This window comes from Chaetura pelagica, unplaced genomic scaffold, assembly GCF_000747805.2.
Source record: "Chaetura pelagica isolate M959 unplaced genomic scaffold, ChaPel_1.0 scaffold477, whole genome shotgun sequence".
Taxonomy (NCBI): Eukaryota; Metazoa; Chordata; class Aves; order Apodiformes; family Apodidae; genus Chaetura; species Chaetura pelagica.
Genome location: NW_009953956.1, coordinates 14,246 through 33,985, shown reverse-complemented (window position 1 = coordinate 33,985; position 19,740 = coordinate 14,246). Strand labels below are relative to the sequence as shown.

Sequence of the window (19,740 nt, the reverse complement as noted above, 5' to 3'; positions counted from 1 at the left end):
GCAGTGAAAATGTTCAGTGTGATTTACAGTTTATAACTGTAGGCAAATTTGAAATATTTTTCACCATCTTCAGGATACATTATTAGATAAACCTATAGCCTGTGCTTACCTACATCAGCATTGGCTTTCTTCTCTGTGATGGCAAAGAGGCATAAAAATGAAGACATTTTCAGCCCATTATAGTTTAATGTGGTTTCAAGAGCAGTCAGTTTCTCCACAGTTTGGATTTTATTTGTCACATAATACTCTGAGGATGTCTGTAGGAAATGCCTCCCAGCAGCCATGGAAGTTGCAGCACAAAAGAAAATAAGACACCTTAACTATGAAGATTATTGGCTACAATGTCAGCTCCCAAAAAAAATCCCCAGAGAAAATACAGATCCTTGCAGGAAATACTTTATTCCAGCATCCTGATCTCCCTCCTTTAGGTTTTGTTGTGTTGCTGAGGTTGTCAAAGCTGGGGGAGGCAAGGGCAGGGCTGCCCCATGCTTGGATGATGTCCTTCGTGCCCCCCACTGTGACCAAAGGAGTGTGGTGAACCTCGGGGTCTGCTGGGACAAGACCTGGGACAAGCCAAGGCTGCAGCACTACAGCCCCATCCCAAGGTGGAGGGAGGGTAGGAAGGAGGAACCTGTGATGTGGGGCCTGCGTGGTCAGGGGAGAGATGGGTGTTGAACCACCATAGCACAGGACTAGCTCATTGTTCTTGGAATTGAACAATAAGAATCTGCCAGTGTGCTATCTAGATTAATGCAGATGAAATGTGCAGGATAAATACATCAGAATCATGATTGTGCCATTATCCCCTGGGCTACTGTGGCTCACAAGGAGAAAAGGTTGATTTGTATTTGTAGATTATTTTGCTTGCTCTGCCAACGTTCATTTTTGTTTCATTACGAAACCCAGGGAGCATGTATTTCTTTTGCTTAAAGATGTTGCAGATTAGCAAAGATTTTTCTAGATTATCATAGCACAAATGGCTCTCTTTTAAGACAAATTTTTCATCTGTTGTTACTCGTGAGGGTTCATGATGCTATTTTAAACACTGATTATAAATTAGAGAGGTTGCAAGCTCTATTATTCAAGGGACTGTACAATATTTGGACGCTAAACGTGGTTTCCAGAAACCAGAAGGTTCTTGCATGCTGCTGCCCAGGCTAAATGCCCTTCAGCTGCTGTGGGATGGGTGGAGATTAAACAGCTACAAGGGTAGGATTTGCAAAATTGTTAGAGTTTAACCTAGTCTTGACTCGAGCCCACGCTGGGTGTGTAGGAAAACCCCTCATGGAAACCCTCAGAACAGTGATCATCACTTGTGCTGACAGATGCAGTGTCTCAGGGTGACTTTTGGTGTCAAAGATAGTAGTGGTGTTTGGTAGGCATGGCTTGGTCCTCTGCCTTAATTTAAGGTGTGAGGAGTGTGGCCTTGGATTATCACTCATCAGAGGAGAATGGTTTTAGAGTCAAGGACGTGAAAAAAATTTAGGTTACGTTCTCACGCCTTTTAGCACATGTTGCTTATCCAAGACCCCAGAAACTCGGCCAGGAAGCTCTGGAGGGGCTTGTTTCAGCCTCCAAAAGCTTTGAGAGATGTGGGATGGAATGGCCAGAGGTACCACAGTTTCTGTCCCAGTCCTTACTTAGAACCTCCTTCCACTGTAGCAAAAGAAATTGCATCTTTGGCATTATTTTGTGAAAGCCCCATCCCTGGCAGTGTTGAAGGGCAGGTTGGATGGGGCTTGGAGCAACCTGGTCTGGTGGGAGGTGTCCCTGTCCATGGCAGGGGGTTGGAACTACATGAGCTTTAAGGTCCCTTCCAACCCAAACCATTCTATGATTTTGTAATTTTAGATCTTTTTGAAGAGTTCTGGGTTGTTCTAGCCCCGTTTAGGTCCAGGGGCTTTCAAGGGGTTGATGTAGCAGGAGGAGGTGGGTGGAGGCTGGGGCTGAGGTCCTGGGCACTGCCCACAGGTGGGTGCATGCAGCACTAGACCTGCAGACCATGGTTTAGAGCAAGGCAGGAAAGCCAGCAGCCAGGAAAATTGATGGGGGGGGTGGGGGATAGAGAGAACATGAAAGTTAATGATTAAACTTTTTCTGTTATCTTTATTCAGCCAGGAAAACTGAAGCTAGGCAAGCTTTGCAGGGAGAGATAGTATCTTTTATTAGACCAGCTTGTATAGTACAAAAAAAAAAGAAATAGGGAGTTTGGGGACCACCTGCTTTTCTTCAGATCTCCATAATTGCACATTGCATTACCAAAAAAATTCATTGAATTGTCAAAAGGCTAAGAGGTATTTGAAAGAAATTAATTTAAAAGCAACTCACAAAAAAATATCTCTCATTTGGTTTAATTTGATTTGGACATTTTATTAGAGATTTAATACCCCTGAATAAGAGAAGACGTTTTTTCTGGTGTGAAGTTTACTAGCAGAAGCCTGACATCTGTATATATGGGCTCACTATTTCTACAGTCTCAAAAGCATGTTCTTTTGTGTGCCCTGAGAAGTCTTCATAAGTGTGAACTCACACTGACTTATTTCTGAAATACTTGCAGTGCTCTTTTGCAACCTCAGGATGCTCCCAGCACACAATAATTATTAATGAGCAGCTAGAAAGGCTCTACAGAGGTGCAAAGTCAGAATGTTTAAAAAGAGTGAGTTTAAAATACAGAGATTTCCTTGCTCTGACCACCACATTTTTCCCTAAGTCTAAATAAGCTGTGATTAAATGATAATATTGTATGATTTGGGTGTTTGTTACTAATCAGTGTATTGTTCTTAATCAGTGTACTTCCCATGTCACAGAAGATGCTCTTATTAATAGCATTTCCAGTGACAGGTTTTGTATACTCACCCTGACTTTATGAAATCTTCAGCTTGCAGTCCAGCTTTGTGTTGAGGTTTTCCTATTTTCTTTTTGGAGTGCTTTTATTTATTTATTTATTTTATAGCCTCCTACATTGTCTGGTACATCAGTTTATTAATTCCCTCAATCCAGCTTAGTCTCAGCTGTATTAATGCATAGCTGGAGGGCAAAAATAGCTAAAAAGGACTGTATTGTGTGGCATCTCTGAAATCTTTTTTTTTCAGAGAATTTGGATAAAGAGATTGAGGTTCCTTGGAGGGGTTTTATGTATTGTGGTTTCTTTCCAGCTGAGTGAAGAGCCTTGCAGGTGACTCTCCAGCAGAGCATGCTCCTCTGGGAAGGTGGCTGCAGGCATAGTGTGGGATCCTGCTTGGAACTAGATGATCTTTAAGGTCTCTTCCAACCCAAACCATTCTATGATTCTTCTTTCTGTGATTCTTCATTTTACTGATGTATCTGGGAACAGCTTCAGAGTGATATTAAAAATAAGGAAATGTATTAGTTAAGGAACATGGATAAAGGCAGGACTGACTGAGTTTCTTTGCCATACTTTTCCTAGGACATTATGTATAGAGCTCTGGCTCCTTCATGCAGTCATTTGTGGCTTCTTCGTGCAGTATTTCCAGCAGGTCAAGGGAGGGTCTCCTCAACCTCTATTCTGCCCTAGTGAGACCCCACTTGGAGTACTGTGTCCAGTTCTGGGCTCCCCAGTTCAAGAGGGACAGGGAGTTACTTGAGAGAGTCCAACGGAGGCTACAAGGATGATTAAGGGACTGGAACACCTGCCTTACAAGGAAAGGCTGGGAGACCTGGAGCTGTTTAGAGAAGAGAAGAGAGAGGAGATCTTATGAATGTCTACAAATATCTGAAGGGTGGCTGTCAAGAAGGAAGGGCCAGTCTCTTTTCAGTGGTGCTCTGTGATAGGATGAGGGGCAATGGATGCACATTAGAGCACAGGAAGTTCAACCTCAATATGAGGAAGAACTCCTTTACTGTAAGGGTTATGAAGCACTTGGACAGGCTGCCCAGAGAGGTTGTGGAGTCTCCTTCTCTGGAGACTTTCAAGACCTGTCTGGTTACCTTTCTGTGTGACCTGCCCTAGATTCTGTGGTGGTCCTGCTGAGCTGAAGTGTCCACTCAAGGGTTGTCCTCCACCGCAGTGGCTTTTCTGGTGGCCTCAGTGGCTTCCTTGGGTGAGAGCAGAAGGGCCAGAAGTCAGGGAGCTCAAGGAAGGGCATCCTGCCCTTGGGGGACCTTTGGGGGCCCTTCTGCCTGGGCCATGCTGAGAGGTGGCAGAAGTAGCAGAGTACAGATTCCATGTGCTAGTCCATGGAGATCAGGTGGGTTTTGGTGCTCACTGCCAAGCCCAAAGTTTTGTTTGCTGTGTCTTTATGGTTCTGGGCTGTTCTAAATGTCAACACAAAATCAACACTTGCCTTTATTTTTTCAGTGTAACTGCGATAAAATCCTACGATACGCTTCTGAAGCATTTGTTGTAAAAGTAAATCAACTTTAATAGCAAGTGGGTTGTAGTTAAGTGCTTTTGAATGTTAGTATTTAGGGGTTTTTTTTCTCACTTAGTTATGATCCAGTGCTGCGAGGAAGTGAGGGTGTTTATCTTGGGGAAATGAGTGGGATTTGCAGGCATTCGGCTCCATCCAGGGTTATTCCCTCGCTCATATTTTGCCATCCTTGCTGCACTCAGCAGAATTGGCCTCAAATTCCTCAAAGAGCAATGGCAGAGCACAAAGGGCTCTGGGTGCAGACTGGGACAGGGAAGGAAATGGAAAAAAATGTGAATCAAGAAAGTAGGATGACAAAAGCAGGAGCCCTGTGCAGGCTGTGAAGGTGCTGCAGAAAAGCTGGAAACGTGGCGGTGGTTGGACTTCCCCTCTACGCCAAGGTTTCCTTCTTTTGATCTTTGCCGTGGAAGAGGGGTGGGGATCTGAGATGCAGGAATGTGCCCAGGAGCAGCAGTAGGTAGGGAGAAAGTTTTCAACAGTCTGGCACCCTTGGCAGAAAGATTTCGCATTTGTAGGTTGGAGAGCGGCTGGTTTTGGTCTCCAGAAGGGATGACCTTGCAACAGGGTCGCTGAACAGACGGTTCCAGCTGGGCTTGTGCTCTTGGCAAGTACCCAGAAGCTATTTTAATAGGTCTTACAAGGGACGAGGTCTTGGCAAGAGCTCTGGGTTTTGGAGTGAGCTCACAGTCTTTTTGCCTTTAGTAGCCAGCAAGCATCACTGGGGCTGTGGAAGAGCCCCTGGAGTTCACATGGTGTGTCTCGGGGCTCAGGGACACCCCTGGTGCTTCTCTTTCTGTGGGTGTGCATCACTGTGAAAGGCATCACTTGCTTCCCATGGCTTGAAGGTTTTGCTCCATGTATTACTTTGAACAAAGACACTGGAGGTCTCCAGGTGCACTTCAGGGATTTAAGTCATCCTTTGCCCTTGGGCAGGGCTTTGGCTGTCCCCTGCTTGGTCACAGCTCCCACCACAGCCCACAGCGCATCTGCAGTGTTCACAGGAGGAAGCAAGGCAGCTCCCAGTCCTTTTTGGCACTTTGCACTTGGCCAGAGATTGCCTTGGGAGGCTCTTAAAGCCAAGCTGGAATCTCACCCAAGACTCCCGCACTGCAAAGTGTGTTATGGGCTGCCCTCTGATGGGTTCTTCTCCTTCCTCGCTGCAAGTGATTGACTTGAGATGACAGCAGCCACAGGTGGATATGCAAAGGATAATTTATCTTCTGAAAGGCTGCCCAGGCTGCCATCAGTGAATGGTAACCACTGTCCTCCCCTGCATAAAATCTCCTCCAACACTGTCTTGCCCTCCTCTGGGATCTACAGAAAACCTCCAGCAGGTCTCAGAAATGTCAGCAGTGTTGCAGAGCAGCATTCAGAAAACGTTATGTATATCTTGCTTCTAAGATTGAGAGCACTTTCCATCTAGTGTGATGGGAAGGACTGATGTCAGTGGTTAACACCAGTGTAGTTTAATTCCTGCAGGTTTCTCACACCATGGTGTTTTCTTTGTTTTCTACACAGAATCTCTCATTATCAATGTGCAAACACAAATTTAGAAGGTGCTGGTAGCACACAGCTAGTCTGACTGAACCCCTCTTGTTTCCCAAAAGCTGAATCCAAGTGTTTGCTGTGATGGATTACTTTTTTTTTTTTCCATTCAAGAGAAGTTTTCAGTCTGAACTGTAGGGCTGTCAGTTGTCTGTACAGTAGAACTGATTTTGCACCCTGGTGCTTTGTTGGCAGCCCCTCTGCTGGTCTCATGGTGGTCCCAGGCAGTGGAAAAGAAGTGAAAAGCCAGGGATGCTGCTGCCCATCAGCAGACTCATCTTTAGCCTTCTTTTACATCTCACCCTCCCAAATGTCTTTACAGCCTCTGAATCCCTCCGGGTGGTTGGAAGGCTGAGCAGCCTCCTACCCAGATGGCTAATATCAGCAGCTCTCCCCTGCACCTTCATATAAAGCATCAGCATCGTTCTCCTTTATTTTAAGTATTTTATCTTTAAAAAAGAAGCAACCCAAATGAAAGCTATGCATTTCCTGGAGTGGCTCATTTGTTTTTTACTGCAGCTTGTTTCCACTTGGGTAGGAGGGAAAAGAATGATAAAGAGGCTAGGGAGGGACCTGAAGTAGAGCTGGCGTGGGATGTTGTCCCTCCTGAGTGATGCCATGGGGCTGGAATGTGTGTCTCAGTGGTGAACATCACATGTATGAAACATAAAGAATATATATTGCAGCTGACATGGGAGCACTGGACAGAAAGTGTTTTCTCAGGTTTCTGGATAGTATCAAGAAGCCATCCATTAAGCACGACAAATACAATCTGTTTTCATCCTTTGGCTTGGTAATGGAGCATGTTTGAGAGGATTATTGGGGTTTTTTGCTGCCTTCTCCATACTGTTTTTAATAGGAGCTGCAAAGCTGAGCCCCTGGGCGGTGGGATGGTTTTACAGTCCGTGTGATGTCTGAATCATAACCACAACACAAATCCTAACTGGGTTTTTTCCCTTTTTTCTCCATCCCTCTCTTTAAAAAAAAACACACCACCACAAAAACATCAATACAAGAAACTGAGCTCCTCTGAGCAAGCATTTCTTCTTCCAACTTCTTCTTGTGGCTCTCTTGATAGCATCCCTCAGCACCCCATATGGCCTCTCTCATCTGCTGTGCCATCTTTGGTTATTTTGGGAATAACCAAATACTAACAATTTAAAATGGAAGGCTCTGTATTACTATTGTTTTACTCTTATTTTATTACACCAGTTAATATACTTGCAGCTGTATCTAGAGTACTCCTGGATGAGATGTAGTTCAGTCCAGAGATTACTTCACAGGAGAAGAGTGCTCCAGAGATTTCCAAAGGTTATGCTTCACTTCCCTGCCATTTGACAGCATCCCCTGGCAGTGGCAGTGGGTTACACCTATCTCTGTGCTTTAATGGGGTTAGGCAAAAGGAGGTGAAGGGGTGTTTCTGGTGTGTGCACCTACAGGAATTCAAATATGAGTAAGAAAATACCATGGATTTGTACTCCCCATATTTTTACCACGCATTTCTCTGTGGTTGCTGTCTGCTTCTGTAGTTCAGCTGGGGACTGCAATCGTGGTGTTCCTATCAGCTAATAAGGTTATAGGTTTAAATGGGGAATTTCCTATGAATTTTTAAAAATTCATTCTTCAGAGAAGCCCTGAGAAGTTATCTGCAAAGGGAGCTGGCAAAAAGCCAGCTGGTGTGTGCTGACAGAGGGAAATGTGCTGGAGAGGTCAGGAGTTTGCACCGGCTCTTCCCAGCAGCAGCTACAACTTCTTTTGCTTCCCATCAAGTATCCTACCCTTCACAGGGGAGGATGGGCTTTGCTGCCTCTTGCCCCATCTTTCTGAAGCTCAGGAGTTTCTCTGAAATGCAATTTCCCTCTCCAGAGGGATGTGACATGAACCCATGGGTTCTCCTGGTGGGCTGGAAGTCACCTCCCCTTTGCTGTCATCCCCCTTCCCTGTGGCAGCCCTGGCTGCAAGCATGGAGCCCATCAGCTCCAGCTGCACTACAGACTGGCTTCAAACACCCAGGATTTCACAGTCTTTTCCTGGTGGAATCCTGACAGTCTCAAATATGCTTTGCTTAAAAAACCCCACACCATGTTATTATTTCTGAAAAAAACATGTCATTTTCTAAAGTGTCTGTATATTTGTGTGGCTTCTGTCCATACAGAACCAAGGCCATCCAGAGTATTTGCAATTAGAAATGACAGCAAATATCTCTTTTCCCCTGACTGCAAGATAAAGACTGTCTTATTTCATTTTTGCCTGTGCATTTTTTAGGAGAAGGATTCATTAACAGGAAAAGTGAAGTGAAAGAAAGAGCATCACTTGTGAGTGTGCTGTGTTAGAGGAGGGTGGTCCTCTCAGTCCTGCAGCACCTGCAGTGCTTTCCAAAAACAACCCTGTCCACACAGAAACCTGCCTTCAGCGCTTGTTTGAAGGCATCTTCCCAACCCCACTTAAACCTTTCTGCTTGCATGTGGTTGGTTTTGAAGCTCTGAACTTAGCACGTGGCTTTCTGCAATATACGTGTGTGTGTGTATATATATATATATATATACACTGCTACAGCTGGAAACCACCACCCCATATGTTGTCTGTGACACACAGAGGTGGCTTTCCCAGAGGTTTCCCCTCCATCCAGCCCTGAAGTGCCAGTTTACAGCCCACAGGAAGAGGGGTCCAAGGCTACCACGGAGTGGGTACCCCTGAACCACCTTGGGAGGGCACTGTGGGCCCCCAGCTTTCCAACTTGTAATGCTAGGGTCATGGCTGGGACAGTAAATCTGTGGAAAACCTGAAGTGCTCAAGAAAAGGCAACGTAAGTTGAAAAGAAAGATAAGCCTAAACAGGTTATCAAACACTGGCACAGGCTGCCCAGGGAAGTGGTTGATGGTTGGGCTCGATGATTTTAAGGTCTTTTCCAACCAAAATGGTTCTTTGTTTCCAAATCCCCTTGTCTTGTGTGAGGAGACTGGATTTTAGGGAAACCAATAGATCTTTTGATGTCTGTCATCAAGTCAGTACCAGCTTCAGGTGATAAACCTTTGTTCTCCTTATTCCTGACCCTGTCCTCTGATTCCAGGACCCCACTGGGCATCCAGAAGCACCCAAGAGGGTCAGCAGGACCCTTGTCTGTTAGAGGGCTTAGTCTGCCAAGGAATTGCTGTGTGTTTCTCCTGGGTGTTTCCCTTGGACCAGCTCTGGGTGGTTCAGACCCTGCAGTCTGCAGAGGGGAGGGATGGTGCTGTTTGAACCAGCGGGATGGTGATAGAACAGTGATGGAGAAACACAGGTCTGCAACTGCATTGCTGACAGACATCCCCAGGTACTGTGTTTCTCCCAGGTGAAGCCGTGTAGCCAGTACTGCTGGTGCACCAGCTGTGCCCTGATTTGGTTTTGGCTTCCATGGCTGAAAATCAGCTTGATGGATCCAAGGTAGTTTCCACAAAGGGCACGGAGATCCCTCTGTGAACTGCCTGGCACCGCTCGCCAGCCAGGGAGTGGCAAATAGTAAGATGCAGCAGTAACTCCACTAACTGGGAGTGAGCTGCAGATTTTTTTCCCTTATTTATTGAACGAGGGCTGTCTCTAGCTGTGGCTGCTGCTGGTGATGGTGACTGGAAAGAGAAAAAAAACAGCTGCTCCAAGCCATGAGCTGCCACATGCTCTGCAGACAGGGCATTGCACAGGTATGACCGTGTCCCGCAGTGGCACTTCCCTGTGCTGCTGGAGAGTGGGATTGGGACAACAATGACACAGGGCTGCTTTACCTAGTTGGGACCAACTGGGCAGGAGCAGGAGATGGGCGTCTCCAAGTAGCAGCATCCTGCCAGCAAGCGGGTGTTGTTTCTGATGCTGAAAACCAGTTGGGTTTACACAGCAAGAAAGAATTTGGCCCTTCTTTTCTGGGTGCTGGATGAGATCAGCGCAGCCGTGCTTTCTCCCCCTGCTTTGTGTTGGTTTTCCTGCTGCTGCTAAAGGCTATCAAGCCTGGTTCTGGGAGCCTCATTCAATATACTCTGCATGGAAAAAAGCATGTTTCTTTTTTTAAATTTTTTTAAGATGAAAAAAAAGCCAACCGAACACACAGACACAAAAAAAAACCCAAACAAACATAAAACGCAGCGTGGCACAGATTAAATCCATTTGAGACAACTCAGAAAAAAACCCACGCCGTATGTGCAAGTCAATAGGAGGAGGGGAGTGGAAGGGGGAAAAGGCAACTGTGACATATACAAACCCTTTAGTGTGCATAGCATAAGATTTTTTGGCTGGCACTCACATGATTTTTATTCAAGGGCTGGGAAAGAACTACGATTAGTTAAAAGCTTCGGCAAAGTCTGGAGGGAGTGCTCTGAAGAGTTGAGAGCCGCGCAGAGGTGACTGTAACTCCTCTCGCAATTTCAGACCATTCTTCTGTGGCTCAGGACAAAAGCCTTTTCTTTTCCCTCCGTGTTCAAAGAGACATTTGTCTTGAGATGTTGCAGCTGTGGGCCGCAGGATTGCTTGTTTGAAGATACCCCCTCGTAGACGAAAGGAGAGGCAACGCAACTGCAAAGTGGTAGTATTTTCTCGTGTGTGGGTTCCCCCCCTTCCTCCTCCCTCCCTCCTCCTCCACTGCCATGTGTGGTTTTTAATAAGAAGAAGAATGTGGAGGCAACATTTTCCAGGCAAGGGGAAATTTCCTGTTTCTTTTCTGTTTGTTTAATAAAGTGTGTAGTTGACTGTAAAACTGTAGCTACTTTGTTGTGAACGAGTAATTCAGGCGAGTGTCAGGATGGCTTCTTGATGCACTTTTATATACTGCAAGTGAACATGTTTAAAGCCTTTTGCCTTTTTTTTTTTTTTCCCTTTTCTCCCTTTCTTTTTTTTTTAAATGCTGCGTGGTGTAGGCAACTGAGATTAATAAGAATTAGGCAAATGGCTTCTGCTTTTGTTTCTGTGAGATAGTACCAGCCGTCTTGCGGTCACACAAAGGCTGCCATTTAGCAGGGAGCACTCCCTAATTCTCTTGGCAGGGGTGCCATTGGGATCGGATACAAGTGGGTGGCAAAGGGGAGGAGCAGCAGGAGAGGACAAGCAGGCTTTGTGTATTAAAAATGAAACAAAAGCACTTTATACGCGGGGCTGCGTGCAACAAGCGGTGCTGTCTGTGAGCCGGGGTGGAGTTTGGAGTTCTCACTGTGACTGCAAAGCCTTTCTTTTTTTTCTTTCCTGTGCTTTTTTTTTCCCCCCCCCCCCCCCTTCTTTCCATAAACCCTCCTTCCTCTCCCTCTGCCTTACCAGCCTCTCCCTGCAGTGCTGGCGAGGGTCTGCGGGGCAACTGAAAACACCTAAAAAAACCCACACATATGGAATAACACTCGCCACAACTTTGCAGGAAGGGCTGTATTGGCAAATTCAGCTTGAGATCTGGGGGAGTGGGGAGCCACTGAAATTGGTGAGGCTGTTGGGAGGAAGAGCTGAGCCCACCCCAGCCCCAAGGAAAGCTGGTTCTGCCTGTACCACCACTCGGGGAGGCAACGTTGGGATGCACAGCGCCCTGCCCATCAGTGAGCACCGAGCCTGGTGGATTTTGCAGCGTGGGGCAGAGTGAAAGGGTTAATGGCTGCGATGTTGTATCAGAATTTAGGGGTAGAAGGGGGGAGTGTCTGGCTCTTTAATTACTTTCTGATCCATGGCATACCTCCTTCTTAATGAAGCAGTCGCATGCAGAGCAAACGTGCTCGGGTAGAAAGAAAAGGGTAGCGAGTTTTTCTCTTGGATTTGTCAGCTCAGATGTTTTGGTTTGAATGTGTTGGTGTGGGAGGCAGGAACCAGGGTCGTGAAGAACAGACCCAGGCTGGTGGGAAGGCAGCAAGAGAGGCAGGCAAGGAAAACACACTGTGGTTTAAGTTGCAAAACTGCCAGTGGTTTTTATGAAAATGTAATTTCCATACATGATGCGCTTCGTCTCGTATCGATTTGCTTCAAAACTTTCCTTGTTGGCCTGAAGGAAATTCCCTCCTTGAAGCAGGAGAAACAAGAGACATTCCTCTGAATACCTCCCAGTTCCCAGCCAGCATTCACCCTCAGCGACCACACTGTTGTGTGCGGGTGAGGGTGACATGCCTGAGAAGCCTGTGTCATCATGCACAATTACATCCCTAATCTCAGCAAAGACACAGATGCTGTTTGAAAAAAAAAAAAAAAAAAAAGCAAAAAAAAAAAAGCAGGCTGTGTTTTGTTTGACTTTCAAAGAAGCTTATGTAATGGCAGCATAATAAACCCGTTATTTTGGGGCTCGGATTAAATGTTGAGGTTTCAGATAACCCCTGGTTTTGTGTTCCACGGGCTGTACTTGTAGGGAGCCACCACCAGCCTCCATGAGCCCTCTGCCCTTCCTGAGGATGGTCCAGGTCCCTGGTGGGCACCAGGCTCTGCTCTTGGCTTGCCCAAATAGAGGTGAATGGCTGCACAGCATGGGGACAGTGGCCACTGGGGCTGGAACCACCACACCTCGCCCCTGCATCCAGTGCCTCTTCATTTACAGTTGTGAGGCTGAGAGGTGATGCTCTAAGCCTTGGATCATATATGTTAGTAAGCGTTTAAGTCAGTGTTATAATTCACTCTCTTGTTAACCTGAGAAAATAATCTAGCTGGGCTGTAGTGCTTCGTGTAAGAGTGGTGTGAGCGCTCCGAGATTTGTCCATGTTTTTATTCTTGCTGATCTGCTTATGGCAAGCTTCTTTGGGCTATCAGATCGTCTCAGCCCTCTGCCCTGCCTACTGACACAGTTGCACTTCCATCTGGAGGAAATGCACGCAAGCATCGTGTCTTGCTTCCAGTACGTGCTGATGGAGATCTTGTTAGGAAAGACAGAGGAAAGGACGTAGCTCAAAATTCTTCATGCCTAATGCTGAAATTCTTCTGCTGGGTTGGTTGCTTCTTAATTTCTTAAGGCGAATTCAGAGCTGTTAAACCCCCTCTGCTTGTTTCCATGGGGTGAATTTTTCCCATAAAAAAATAATTGGAACTATGTGCTATCCCATGTTCACTACACAGTGTAGATCCCTCCCCATGGTGAGGCCATCAGGGAGGCATTGCTTGGGCCCACAGCACCCACGCCTGTCACATACACATCAGCTGCTGGAGATCTTGCTAATACTTTACCCAACAGCAATGTGGACAAAAGGGCAGATTCAATTTTGCCTTTAAAGGGAAAGGGAAAAAAAAAATAAAGGAGAAGAAAAAGAAATCAGTATGTTGCTCTTCTCATTAGTTTCTTTCCCTCGTTGTCATTTTTCTGGCACGTGGGGCTGCAGTGACACTACCCCACGTGTTGACTGCAGTCCAGAGGGCTGGAGCAATCCCCAACCTTGCATGCAAGGGCCAGCAAAGCAGCATCCTGCTCTTGGCTGTAGTCCCACTTACTCCAGCAGTGCCACAGACAGCAGTATTTGTTCTGTAGGATTCCATGTGAGACGTTTGACCCCGCTAAATACCCAGTTCCCTCAGCCAGGCTTGTCCAGCTCACCAGTTGTACTGTGAGTAGTGATGCCTGCGGTGCAGAGCAGCAGGGGAGGACACTGATGCAGCCTAGGGAAGGTGTGACTGTGTCTGGTATCCCTGGGAGGTCCTTGTGCAGAAGGGTTTTGGTAAGAATAGGGGCTTTGCTGGGGCTAGTGTGAGGGGGTTTGAAGGTTCAAACTCAAACCCTCCAGGCCTGGCCATCTCATGCTGCAGCAGCAGAAATAAAACACCCCTGTGTCCCCTGAGCATCCTCTCCTCCCACCTGTGCTTTTCCCAGAAACACCTGGGTAGCTAAAAAAGATATTTATACAGTCCTAATGTAATAAAATCCCTTACTGAGTGGTAAAGGTGTAGAAATTTCTTAGTGACTTGTCAAAAAACGAACCAGTTAATACCCAGCAGACCAATAAATAGGATATAAAAACTGGCCTTCAGCAGCCCTTGGTGGTGATCATTCCTTTCTTCACCTCTGCCTGGAGAAAATGTGAAAGGAAGAAAAAAGCAGCACAGCTGAACAGACCCATGAGTACAGTTTCAAGGGAGCATCCCATGGGAAGGTGTAAGTGTGAGAAGAGCTGGGTGGAACCTGTGGGCAGGTCCCTCATGCTGGCTCCAGCTGCACATCCCAGAGCATCCTGAGGGATGCAGGAATAGACCAGGTTTGGTTTTACAAAGGAAGCAGAGCTTTGCCATTCCCACCTCTGAAGCCTTTGGAGGTTGGTAACATAACAGCCTGCATGTTGGAGGTCTTCAAGGTCTTGTTCTTCCTCTGATTTTCCTGTAATCCTTGGCTTTTTTTACTGGATGTGTGTTTGGACAGTCCTTTTTGAGCCAGCCAGGATGATAAAGTTATTCCTTAAAAAACCAGACAGTGCCAGCATACATCCATGGCATGAAATCCCAGCCCCTGCAGGCAGGGGAAAAAATTACTGTGGCTTGGGTTTCACTCCTAAGGTGCTCAGTAAAACGGCTGCAGAGGCCAGAAGCTCTGCCTTACATTGCTTGCTTGGAATGTGGCCTGTGGTAGTGAGGATCAGCAAAGTGGAGATACATCCCATGAAGTCACCTGTGGCTGGAATAGGGTTGTCCATGCCTGTCCTGGGAGGAAGCCGTGCTGCGTTTTCTCTCCAGCTGGGGAAGAACCACAGCCGTGCTCCCAGAAGGAAACCTGGACCTGCAGTGGCATTGCATTGCCATTGTCCCCCCAGTTTTCCTAGAATCATTAAGGTTGGAAAAGACCTCTGAGGTCATCAAGTCCGACCATCACCAACACCACTCACTTGTGCAAACCATGTGCCACTCTCCCTCACCCGGCACAGGAACCCGGTGCAGGAACTGCCGCTGCCAGGGGGACCTTCCTGCTGCCATCAGTGTAAAAACTTCCCTCCTTCTGCTTGCAGGTATTCGCCCTCAAATCATGAATGGCCCCATGCACCCCCGGCCCCTGGTGGCACTGCTGGACGGGAGGGACTGCACGGTGGAGATGCCCATTCTGAAGGACCTGGCCACGGTTGCATTCTGTGACGCACAATCAACTCAGGAGATTCACGAGAAGGTAACGGGAGCTGCCAGGGTGGACCGGGCTGGGGGGTGGTGGGATCTGGCCTCCCTCTGCCAATTGTTTTTGAGCAAGAAGTGTGCAAAAGCTGCACTTGGAGTTGGACACAGATAACATCAGCAGAAGTCACTGCAGATTAAAACTCTGCAAGGATATTGTAAATGCTGGATGTTATTTTGAAAAAAAAAAGGTCACCTTATCTCTTAGCATCAGTTTCTTACATCAATATTAGGAACATGCCTCATTTTTTTGAAGTCTGCTTGCTGATTGCAGCAGTTCCAGCATTCTGCACCTCCCCAGGGTGCCAGGTTGCTCTGGATTTGCTGCCACCATCCCATGCTGCAGCTGATAGATCTCCTCGGGTTTGGCTGCACCTCAGCAGCTCATTTCTCCCCAGCAGGGAGTGGGAGAGGTTTGGGCAGTGTGCAGGCATTGCTGGGCAGTGGGGATGGGTGTTTCTGCTTGGAAGATCAACCAGTTCTAAATACTTCTTTTAAAATAATTCTTTCTGTGCATTCAGATAACTCGGAGGAGGTTTGGAGGGATCAGAAATCACTTCCAGATCTGGGAAAGAGAACTTACAAAAACCATCAGTGCTGATCTTTGCAGCACTTCAAATATTGAAGGCAGGGGAAGGAGGACGGAGTTTTTTAAGACACATTGATAGATGATAGATGAGCCAGTCTTGGAGAATTTGGGTAGGTCTTGGGTTTCCAGAGCCCTGAGATAGCTTATGGTGGGCACCAATGGAGGTTTGAACCTCTGCTGAAGGGGATGGAGACATACAAGTCTGTACAGCCTCACACAAATCTTTTTAGGTGCTCTTGAAAACATCCAGGAAAGGTTAATGTGAACAGTTTGACAGGTATTTGTACTTCCAATGTACGAAAAATGTCGAGGAGTTATGAGTGACACGCTGTTGTGTTCAAAAACAATAGATGCTGCTGTAAAACCTAATTCCTTTTTAAAAGCAGAATTACTGCTGGTTGGAAGCAGAGGGATTAGCAGATAACCACCTGGAAAAGGGTCTGGCTGAGTGACAGGCTGTTTTCCTCTGCCTTCTCTCCCCAGACGTACTGTAATTTTCAGATACCCATCCAGTTTTTTCCCAAAGGGAATGGCCTCAGTGCTGGTGGGTCACACCCCTGATGGTTTGGGTGACACCTGGAAGTGTTGAGTTGCACTGTGCCTGGGTCAGAGAGTAGGTCGGCAGTTAAAATGTACAATTTACTGCGTAGTGTTCCTGATCCAGGAGCTGCAGGCATCCCTTCCAGGTGTCCTGGTGGCTCCTGACATCTCTGCTCTGTCCCAGGTATTAAATGAAGCTGTGGGGGCCATGATGTACCACACCATCACACTGACTCGAGAAGATCTAGAGAAGTTCAAGGCCTTGCGGGTCATTGTTCGGATAGGCAGCGGCTACGACAACATCGACATCAAAGCTGCAGGGGAGCTTGGTGAGTCTCAGCTCTGCACCCCAGGGTCCCTCCCACATCCCTCCGAGTCCTTAAAATCAGTACCAGTACCTGCTGCTTCCCAGGGGAGCGTGCTGGCAAAGGGGAGTTGTAGGCAGGACCTCCCAAAGGGGGTTGATTCAGCCCCTGAAATTACAGTTCTCATTTGTTTGCATGTAGAGATTATGATGACCAGAAAACCTGACCATGACCTAAACAAAATGGTGCAGTTTTAGAAGGCAGCTTTCAGTCTCACGTGGTATTAGAGCTGTCCCATCAGAGTCTTTCATGCCTACACTGTCCCTACTCCAGGGAGCTGTTGGACTGGCGAGTGTTTGTACGGTTGATTCAGCCCCTGAAATTACAGTTCTCATTTGTTTGCATGTAGAGATTATGATGACCAGAAAACCTGACCATGACCTAAACAAAATGGTGCAGTTTTAGAAGGCAGCTTTCAGTCTCACGTGGTATTAGAGCTGTCCCATCAGAGTCTTTCATGCCTACACTGTCCCTACTCCAGGGAGCTGTTGGACTGGCGGGTGTTTGGCTGTTCTGTTTCTGGCACGGGAGAGCTGATCTAGCTTTATAAAATGGGAGGAAGGGTGTTTTACTGTATTTTGTTAAGCAAGATTGGTCTCTTGATCTGATCTGTTTCTGAGTCGTGCCCACACCACTGGGAAGGTGATGTGTCAGATGGTGGAGCAGGAATTGTGCGTTGGGTTGTTGCTGCCTCCTTTGCCATCTCATCAGAGGTGCCTCAGGAACTTGGAAAACAGATTTATGGTGGGGACATGTGGTATAGACTGTGAAAATGCAGAGGGTCACCTTGTCAGGAAGGAGCCCTTGTGTCCAGCTGTGGGAATTTTTGCATGCCCAGGTTCAAGGGGTGTGTGCTGTCAGACAGTGCTGGGGCCCCCAGGTTTCCTCATGGGTTTGGATGGTCACAGAGACCTTTGGCTCCTTGCATATCCCCAGCAGAGAGAGTTTAATTGTATCTGTGGTTTTAGCAGCTGGTTTGATGGTCTGATCCCAAGATTCAGTCTATCAGGCAGTCCTGCAGTAGTGCTTAGGATGTCTTGTATTAAAGGTTATCTCTGGGGAAGTGAGGAATAACAGCCATTTCACATGAGCCATTTTACGGGGTAATTGCAATGAGAGTTTCAAACAGTCATTCCTAAAAAAGCAATTCTCAATATAGTGAATTATTTTATTATTTATTTTTCCGAGAGGAGAACAGTGTCTTCTCAATGTAATGGTTTCTTCATGTTTTTAACTCTTATTGTTATTATCCATTATAACAATGTTCTTGAGGCTTTCAACATCAGGAAAGGAAAATATCATGAGTAAAGTAATGGGATACTGCAGTATAATCCTTCTTTTTATGCTTGGCAAATTGGGTGGCCAAATGATGTGGTTTTGAGTAGAAAATGTAATGACTACCCACAAATGTAGCGTAAAGTTTAATTGGTATTGTTTCCCATAAGGTAGATTTTAAACTGTGCAGTCAATAAATGACCAGTGTCTAAACACTCTGCTTGGCCACACACTATCAAGCTGCCTTTCTGGGGCTGGTGGGACCAGTTTTGACCCAGTAGAAGACACACCCAGAACAACATGCTGGTGTTAAACCACCCACCATGGGGGCTTAATTTACTTGTCTGATATTTACACGTGTGGTCTTCTCAGGAATCTCTCCCTCCCACTTGGTTAGGGGCTTCAGCAGGTGGTCACCGTGGTTTCTGGGCCTGAGGGACATCAGAAGGTCCCTCTGTGGGAGAGATGGGGAAAGTAAAGTGAGATAGCATCAGCTTTAGGAGCTGGTGGGACCAGAGCATTGTGTTCCCATCACCTGAAAGGGAGAGGAGCTGGGCGGTGTCTTCAGGGCTTGGGTGGCCATGGCTTTTTTTCTACCTGTGGGGTCAGTTTTCTCCCAGTTTCTGTAGGTCTTTCAAACAGCCATAGGGTAGAAAACAGTTTTAAAAACAACAAAAAACAGATTCCTAGGAGCAAGGAGATTGGCAAGAGACTGGGGCTGGGGAGGCATTTTCTGTCAGCTTCTTCATACCTGCAGTTCCAAGCGAGTACATGGCAGGTTAAAATTAACCTTTTGTGGGAAAGGAACAAAAGATCTGTCATGAAAACCCACACTGGGGCAGGCAGGCCAGTGATGGGGTGGGAAAGATGCTCCAGTGTGGGTCTTGACTGGTTTGGTTGGGGGAAGGGGGCAGCTGGCCCTGCCATGCTGACCTGGTGCTGCACCATCCTACTCGAGTGCACCAGATTACTTGTCCTGAAATAATTCAGTGGCTGAACAGTCTTATTGTGGGAAAGGAGTGACTTGTGCTAGCACAGTTTAATTCTCTTTGAAGGTAGATGAAGCTGAGTAAGAATAAGATTTTCTATTGCAAAATAAACTTTTGCTCCTGGAGTTACTCCCACGTAGCTATCGCACTCAAAATCTCCACTTGTCCTTGCTTCAGAGAATCACAGAATCCCAGACTGGTTTGGGTTGGAAGGGATCTTAAAGCTCATCCAGTTCCAACCCCCCTGCATGGGCAGGGACACCTCCCACCAGCCCAGGCTGCTCCAAGCCCCATCCAACCTGCCCTTCAACACTGCCAGGGATGGGGCAGCCGCAGCTTCCCTGGGCAACCTGGGCCAGGGTCTCACCTCCCTCACAGCAAAGATATTCTTCCTACGATCTCAGCTAAATCTCCCTTCTTTCAGCTTAAAACCATCATCCTTTGTTCTGTCACTCCCTGCCCTTGTCCAAAGCCCCTCCCCAGCTTTTCTGGAGCCCCTTCAGGCACTGGAAGGTGCTCTAAGGTCTCCCTGGAGCCTTCTCTTCTCCAGGCTGAACACCCCAGCTCTCACGGCCTGTCCCCAGAGCAGAGCTGCTCCAGCCCTCTGAGCATCTTTGTGGCCTCCTCTGGACTCGCTTCAAGAGGTCCATGTCCTTCCTGTGTTGAGGGTTCCAGAACTGGCCACCATACTCCAGGTAGGGTCTCACAGGAGTAGAGGGGGAAAATCACCACGTAGGGAACCCCTGAGCAACCATCACCACAGCTTCACGTGGTGGCTTTTGCAGAGATCTCAGGCTGCTGTGCCTAAACCACACGTGTCCTCAGAAAACTCTGCCCCAGAGCTTAAGGATGAGAAGTAGGTGGGGAGGGGGCAGCTGAGACAGAAGGCAGCAGCCCCTGTGCTCTGCTTCCCCCCCTGAGCCCCGGCCGTGCCTTGTCTCCCCAGGGATCGCCGTCTGCAACATCCCCTCGGCTGCCGTGGCGGCGAC

General features: G+C 47.2%; 1 protein-coding gene across 1 annotated transcript in view; it reads left to right on the top strand.

Moving 5' to 3' along the window:
- Positions 1 to 19,740, top strand: part of CTBP2 (C-terminal binding protein 2) — a 61,518-nt gene that overhangs the window by 35,033 nt on the left and 6,745 nt on the right. The window contains exons 2-4 of the mRNA XM_010001870.1: positions 14,837 to 14,991; positions 16,307 to 16,451; positions 19,698 to 19,729. Of these exons, the coding sequence (XP_010000172.1) occupies positions 14,837 to 14,991; positions 16,307 to 16,451; positions 19,698 to 19,729 (332 nt within the window). The remainder of the gene's footprint in view (positions 1 to 14,836; positions 14,992 to 16,306; positions 16,452 to 19,697; positions 19,730 to 19,740) is intronic.